At 37.4% G+C, this 8,098-nt stretch overlaps 3 protein-coding genes across 4 annotated transcripts in view; 2 read left to right on the forward strand and 1 right to left on the reverse strand.

Moving 5' to 3' along the window:
• LOC129799078 (multiple coagulation factor deficiency protein 2 homolog) overlaps positions 1-8,098 on the forward strand; it is a 60,522-nt gene that overhangs the window by 22,051 nt on the left and 30,373 nt on the right. The window lies entirely within an intron of this gene.
• LOC129799077 (cobalamin trafficking protein CblD-like) lies at positions 282-1,474 on the reverse strand. The gene is made up of 3 exons (XM_055842699.1): positions 1,212-1,474; positions 777-1,093; positions 282-706 (listed from the first exon to the last, which is right to left on the reverse strand). Exons 1-3 carry the CDS (start codon positions 1,360-1,362, stop codon positions 434-436), a joined length of 741 nt encoding a protein of 246 aa, XP_055698674.1. The 5' UTR covers positions 1,363-1,474; the 3' UTR covers positions 282-433.
• On the forward strand, positions 5,090-6,004 carry LOC129799079 (DNA polymerase zeta subunit 2). Its single transcript, XM_055842703.1, has 2 exons — positions 5,090-5,202; positions 5,259-6,004. The coding sequence occupies exons 1-2, from the start codon at positions 5,196-5,198 to the stop codon at positions 5,831-5,833; spliced, it is 582 nt and encodes a 193-aa protein (XP_055698678.1). The 5' UTR covers positions 5,090-5,195; the 3' UTR covers positions 5,834-6,004.

Genomic DNA, 8,098 nt, shown 5'->3' on the forward strand with positions numbered 1-8,098 from the left:
AAATTACTTGCATCTGGCAACCATAAATAAAGTATTTTTGGTTTTATGGCAAATAATTTCAATAATTATCCAATAATTTCCCATTTACCAATTTCTATCCCTTTTCAAAAAAAAAAAATAATAATCGCACAACTCCGTTGCCTTTCGTGGATCTTCGACGATAATGACAGTTGACGTCAAATTCAAAGTGACAGTTACGTAACGGCAAAAATTATTTGTGCTAATTACTCTGCACGTTCTGCACAAACAAAACAATCTCCGAAAATAAAAATAATAGCAAATGACGTGCCTTAAGAATACAAATTTGTTTACAAGAATAATTTACAATTTATCTACAAGTTCTTGTACACTTGACTTTGAGGCGATTTTTCATGTCTTTCACGCGGGATGCACGTAGGGATCCAAAAGAGAGAAAAGGAGGTGTAAAAACCTATTATTCATCCAAAAGGGAACGAATGATGTCCAAACTAGCTGGAGCATTTGTGAACACATTACCGGAGAATGTTAAATCGTTGTCTGCACTGATGACTCTGCATTGATTCGCATCCTCAATCTTCATCCCGAATCCCCGGAATCTCTCGTCGATGGTGTAGAGATCGGATCCACTGTAGGAATAGAAGGGTTTCCCACTGAAGGGATTGATAAAGTCTGCCCAGTGTCCTGTATGTCTCAGTCGACTGCAGATTTCTCTGGCCACGAGGACAAACTGAAAGTCGATAGGGTTTGGTTAGGAGGAAGTTCTTGAGATTGGGAACTGGCAGGATGCATCTTCTTACACTTTTCGCACTGATTTCTGTCTCTGTGGGCGATGTCAGGGTTAACAGGGTGACTTCATTAGCCGAAGCTGCCTCAGGAACTGTAGGGAAGAGCTCCTTGAGGGTATTTCTTATCAAAAGGGGACACTTTTGGCAAGAAACGTGGAACTTATTGAGGGATTTTGACTGGAAATCTACAAGATCCTCGAGGATGATATTAGTTGATATTGTGCTAGATTGCGTCAGCCAAGCTGGTCCCAGGGATCCAGGCAAGTAGAAACGACTAGGAGAAAACAGTGCCAGAGATCCTCCTTCTCCACCAAGGGGTCCCCCATCGTCTATTTTTAGAAAGATCAACGCGCAATTTGAGTGATAAGAGGACGTTTGATGAATTGTAAACAAACTTCAGGAATTTCATTCTGAGACGCATTTTGTGGGAACTCTCTTTTTACTCACCTTGAAAGTCACGGATTTTCACAATTTTGTACGAGGAATCAATGTTTTTGGGATCACTTTTCCGGGAATAGCTTCGAAAGTATCCCATGAGCATGGCAGCCTCTGTAGCATTTGCACTAAATTTTATTCGCTTGAGCAACAATATTGACATAATTTTACGTTTTATATGCGATCAAATTGAATTTATCTATGCGCCAAGGTTTTCAGTCTCTCTCACTTTGAGTGACAATCTCTGGTCAATCCGTCAGAATCAGCTGATTTTTGTAAGACCCAGCTGACCGTGTCTTCACAGGAGCAAAATGTTTTGTATCTGGTATTGTATCACTTACCAGTAGGTAACGTTAAGGATAATTCCCTGTATGAAGTTCAACGTCCAAGGGTTCAAATCTTGATACCAGCGATTTTTTTTTCTGCTTATTCTTGGAAATTCTGGCACAGTAGCACGTCTGGTGCGTTTGGACTCAAAGTTTGTTAACACTTCGAAGAACCCTAACTAAAAGTGTCACGGAAGGACCAAGTGGCAGCCGCTGCCACTTATCGGATTTTACATAATATTTTAATATTTTTACATATATTTTAACATTCGGAGCCTCAGTCAGTTCTTTTCTGGTGTCTGAATCAGAAATTTCACCTCCTTGGGTACTGTATCTAAAGATTTTTAACCATTCGATGTTTTCATTTTTATCAGAATCATGGCGTCAGAGAAAGTGGTCTGCCTTTGAATGCGGCAGCCTTTGAATATTTCAATTTTTCTCTTATTTTTCAAAGCAAAAATTCTACATATGAACAATAGTTAATACTATTAACTATTTTCTATTAACTTCGCTTAACAAAATGGATTTTGAGCTTTGGTAAATAAGAGAAAAATTGAATAATTCCCATAATTATTCATATTTCATACATATTTCCCAATTCAATATTTCCCATAATTCTTCTCAATAATTTGCAAAAACACTTTCAATTTGTTCTTATTTTAAGGCTTTTATACACTAACAGTCAAGAAAATTACATCTGCAGAACGTCAAAGTCCCATATAAAATGCATATGGCAGCAACTGCCACTTGGTTCTTCCGAGTGCAGTTTTTTTGTTTTTGCAATATATTTACAATAATATTTAATTTTTATTAAAAATTTTATAACGAAAAAATAGCCAGATAAATTCTGCACGCATTCAATCGGGTCTACGAAATAATATATTCTTCACTATAAAGAATAAAATTGAAAATTAAATTGGCAGCGGCTGCCACTAGGGTCCTTCCAAGTGTTAATGGTGCGTTTGTACTCAAAGCTGAAGAACAAGTGATTATCTGCAAGAGCGTTATGCCAAAGAAAAGCATGAGTGCTCCCTGCCCATAGTCTTATGCCCATTGAAAAAAAAAGGTCACTATATGGCGATAAAGATACACACCCTTCACCTCCGCACTCCGAGCGCTAACCCTAAGATCAAGGCACTTTGTCTACCCAATAATTCAAAAGGGATTCAAAATAACAGCAGGGCCTTTAGCCGCAGAACCGATACACGTCTTACATAACCTTTATCTAACCTAACCTGACCTAAACTTCTTCTCAGAAAAGTGTTATAATGTAAAACACTTTCATTTTGCATGGGGGCTACCAGAATGGGGGTGGTATGAATGAATAAAAAGTTTAAGTCATACTCTGACCCTATACCGAATTTCATCAAGATCGCTGCAGCCGTTCCTCCGTAATTCGTTGTTGCTTCTTTTACAAGAACTCCGAGGGTTTATTGTCCTGGATCCTGGTAATCTTTTAATCTTATATTAAAAGTTCTTCTAGGACCATAATTTCGGAACCGAATTTGACTATTCTCCCTTGAAAATCTTTTTAAAATTTTGAAAAAAAACTACATCTGGAATACGAGATATAGCCCTGTGTACCTGTGTTAATCAATGAACACATCGCACGTCGCACGATGCCCATGAGTGAGTTTCTGGAATGAGAGCTCATCCAAGACAAAGGGCTGTCTTCAGCAAATGAATACTCTGGTACTTTTTAGTCATGACATTTTGGCCAACAAAATGCTCTTTTTGGAGAAACAGACAGAATTTGCATTTGATAACCATGAAAGCCAATGTGCACTCGAAATCCATAACGATACGTTGGTTTTTTAGCCAATTTTGTACAATGCGCGATTTCTGTGACGATGTCGAGGCTTTTTGGATCATCCACTTTTCTTAACCGATTTTTTGCGTACCCACGACTTTAATGCTCCTTTCAGGGCAATATCCCGATAACAATTGATATTAATTTTGACGCATCAATCCTAGATCCCCAGAAAAATATAATTTGCTATCACAGAAGTCCGTATTATAAAAAATGTAGGTCCTTGTCCTTGACTTCCGGTGGTCATTTAAATGTCCAAATTAACGTATGACCTTTCTCAAAGCATTTTACTTGTCAACGGACTGCTTAATCGGGATAATTTTGCTCATCAGAGAAGCTGATATTCGGCAACTGGCCTCTAATGGGCAAGCGAAGCAACTCATTCACGTCATGAAGCATAACCTTTTTTGAGCATCGATAAAATCTGGTCCTTTTTGAATTTTTAAGACTTCCTATAGAGGTCCTTTTCTGATATTTTTCTGATGGTCATTTGGGATGTGTGCTGTGAATATCAAGGACCACTTGTCTTCAGCTATGATACAGATTTCGTTCAATTCGTTTGCTCATCGAATCCCTGTATCAAGTTATATTTCAAATCTCGAAATATTTAGTCACATTCATTTCTATTATTCTTGTTTAAATTCCTCTTTATAACCAAAGAATTGTCTAATTGAATAATCGCGCAGTAACCAGTCTTCTCAGGTCATAATCGTGAATTTAGCGTTAGATTTTGTTGTAGTATTAATTGAAAATCAATCTAATGGCAGAATCCCACTGACAGTAAAATACTCACCGTCACCGTCAAAGCCTCACCGTATTTTATTAATTTACGCATTTTCATTGCAAATTCTTACGTAAATTTTTAATTACCGTATTACCTTATCTCATATTCGGTGGGACTAGGCGAAAATAATATAAGAAAATTGAAGAAATAAAAGGAAAATGCGATAAACGGTGAGAAAAAAAACTATAGGGTTTTTTTTGCTACAATTTTTCGTACAGTTTTTTTGCTCACCGTTTATCGCATTTACGTTTTATTTATTCAATTTCCTTATATTATTTTCACCTAATGCCTCCTAAATCCTAATTTTGAATGCAAATATTGGTCGAAAATTCGTCACGTGTACCCCTAACTTTGTTAAGTATATACAATTATAGGAATAGCTCCTGGCAGTCAGTTCAGAGTTCATGTCCACCTCAAAGGGGTTTGCAAAATCTCAGAATTTTTCAAAACTCAGGATTCCGTGATTAAAATACTTAACTAATCTCGAATTTCGAGATTTCCGGATGCCGAAAATCCGGAATTTTAGGATCCCGGTTTTCGAAATCCCGATATCAAAAACTATGCAATATCCCGAGATTTCTAGGTTCCGCGATTTCCGGATCCAAGGTTTTTTAATATCCCAAGGTCCCGTATTGGCAACCATCAACCTCAGTCTCTTAACTCTTTCGCGTCCATAGGGTCATATATGACCCGGGGAAAAAAGTTTCTTTTTGGCTATTTACATTAATTGAAATCTAACTGGAGTCTTGAGAAAATGAGCCAAGAATCTTACATCCTTCTATTATGATGTCGTGCACGAACAGATAGATTTCAATTAATGTAAATACCCAAAAAAAACTTTTTTCCCCGAGTCATGACATTACCCTATGGACGCGAAAGAGTTAAAAACAGTTTTCTAAATTTTATGTTTTATCTTTTATTTATTAATGCCTATAATAATACCAAATATTACCCAGTCATTTATGTTAAGCCGGGTTCCTTGCTTCGGTCCGCGCGTTTTTCATTCATGAAAAATTGTGTAAACAAAACATCACCGAAGCTCCTGAATTTTATAAAAAGAGAATTCCAGCAACAAAATGGAAAGTGAGTGACCTTTTCTAGCAAATCTTCTCAGATTTCTAAGAATTTAAATTTCCCAGATGATGATCTAATTGTTGAGGTCCTGGAAGTCTACATGAACTACATCCTCTACGGACGTCAAGTCTATCCGAGTGCGATATTCAGGAAGCGCCGATCCTTCAGCACATTTGTCTACAAATCCATCTACCCACCTCTCAATGATTACCTCAAGAGTATCCTGGAGACCGTGAGGACTCTCAAGAGAATCAAGAAGCTCCACAAAGTCGAAATGATCCTCTACCAAAATGACAACATTCTCGAAAATTACATCTTTGACATTGAAGATCTCCACGAGATTGGATCCGATGACAAGTATCTCATTGAATTTGAGGAGAACATCAAGAGGTCCATTGCTGTGCTCGAGGGAAGACTGAAGGGTCTGAAACCTCTGCAGGGAGACACGAATTTCAAGATTGTCTTGCACACAACGCAATCGGCTTTTGTCTCCTTGGCCGGGAACAAGCAACTGGAGGGCTTCCCGTGGCTCAAAGCCGGGGACATGTCGCCCGAAGAGAAGCAAACAGCCACTCTCCTGCCCATCACGACAGCTCCGTACGTCGGATTGCAGATTTATGCAGAAGAGTACAGAGTTTGAGAGAGTATCTCTTCTGCGGGAACCTCGATTGGAAAACTCTGGAAGGGGAATTATCTGTGAGCAATTGATCCCCTCCAGGCGAAAGAAAACTCATTTTCATCCAAGATAATGCATTTGTTAGTATTTTAATTAATTTTAAGGTTGAATAAGAATGAAATAAACAAATAAAAATGAAAATCTTTAAATTCCCCTGCAAAGCTAAATTCTTCTCGCACCTTGAAAATGTCAATGACCTCGATTTCTTCTCTCCAACATTTTTCAAGTTTAAATCTTAAAATCCTTATATAATGAGAATTTCTCATTGGATTTTGCCAGGATTGGATTTATTTGAAAGGCCTTGAAATTACCAACAAGTCTGCACTATTATTTTTCAGAAATAATAAAAAAAAATCAGTTGTTAAATTCATATTAATTTTTGAAGAAGGCTTGTCAGGGATTCCAAGACCTTTCCAACGAACCCAAACTTGTCTAAATCGGTCGAGAAATAAGATCTCTAGAGCATTTTGAACATTTTATCTAGAAAAATCGAGTAGGTTCTAAGTCTCTATCTCTAACCGTTTCACCTGTAAATATGGTAACAGACGGGCAGACGGAGAAACAGCGTGACATCCTAATAAAAGTAGAAATTTTCGAGGGAGAAAAGTCTATAGATTCTCCTTTCTCGATATAGCAATAAAACAGATTTTTTAAGATAAAGTTTTCATGAGGCTGTTACCACATTTGGTAAGAAAAATTTTCAATAACATGTTCACTTGAAGTTCCGGTCAAAATCCCGAAAAAGCTCAAATCCCGGATAGCTCAAAATTCTCACAAAGCCAAAAATCTTGAATAAGTAAAGTCCCGAATGCATCGAAATCCCGAATAGGGAAATATCAGAATGGGTTGAAAATGCCGAAAAGGCGAAATCCTGAAAGCCAAAATCCCGAATGGGTCAAAATCTGAAAACCAAAATGAACCGTAAAGTCCTGAATGTCGAAATCCCAAAAATCCAAAATCTCGAACGTTTAAATCCCAAACACTAAAATCTCAAAAAACAAAAACACGAATGGGCTAAAATTCTGAATAAGCCAAATTCCCGAACAAATCTAAATCCTGAAAAGCCAAAATTCCGAAGGGGCCAAAATCCCGAATGGGCTAAAATCCCTAGTGGATCAAAATTCCAAAAAAAAGCCAAAATCCCGAATAAGCCAAAGTTCCGAATGGGTCGAAATGCCGACAGCCCAAAATTCCATTTGGGCCAAAATCCCGAATGAGTCAAAAATTCCGAAAGCTAAAATCCCGAACATCAAGATCCCGAAAGTCAAAATCTCGAAAAGGCACAACTCCGAATGAAAAAAATCCAAATGGGAAAAATATCTAGAAAGCCTAATTTCTGAAAGCCAAAAATCCGAGCGATAAAATCCCAATCGTCAAAATCCTGAAAGTCAAAATCTTGAAAGCCAAAATTCCGAAAGCCAAAATCCGGAATAACCATGATCCCTAAAGCCAAAATCTCACTGGGCCAAAATCTCAAATAAGCCAAAATCCAGAATAAGCGAAAGTTTCGAGTGGGTCAAAATCCAGAAAATCCAAAATCAAAAAAAAAAATCAAAATTTAGAATAAGCCAAGCTCCCAAATGGGTCGGAATCCCCAAAACCCAAAATCCCGAATAAGTCGAAGTACCAAAATTCCCGATCGGTTAATATCCCGAATAACTCAAAATCACTGATAGCCAACATCCCGAATGAGTCAAAATCCTAAATAGATAGGTCAAATTCCCGAAAAGACAAAATCCTGAACGCCGAAATTCCGAAAGCCAAAACCCCGAATTCTTAAAAGTGTCGTAGCTACTCCCATGATTTCACCCGTGCTTGCTATGGATGCAAAGGGAAATTTTCTGTGTTTTAGGAAATTATTCAACACATCCTCCGAATAATTTCGTCCTTATCAAGATTTTGAGCATTCGATATTTTAACTTTCAGGGATTTTGGATGCCACCGATTGTTTTTTTTTTGTCTTTATATTGTGTAGGACACTGAAACTTATAACAAGCTTTGCCAAAAATCATTGTAGGTTATTTTCCCCACATTAGAACTGATACGAGAAAACAATTTTTCGGATTTTGTCTTTTTCAGGATTTTGACTTCGGGATTTTGGCTACGAAGGATTTAATTTTCAGGATTTTGGTCGCCACCAAATATAATGATCTCACAAATGCTTAAAATATATATATTTAATTTTTTTAAGTACAGTAGAGTCCCGCTATAGGTCACCGCTCTATAGAC

The sequence above is a fragment of the Phlebotomus papatasi genome, chromosome 1, assembly GCF_024763615.1.
Source record: "Phlebotomus papatasi isolate M1 chromosome 1, Ppap_2.1, whole genome shotgun sequence".
Taxonomy (NCBI): Eukaryota; Metazoa; Arthropoda; class Insecta; order Diptera; family Psychodidae; genus Phlebotomus; species Phlebotomus papatasi.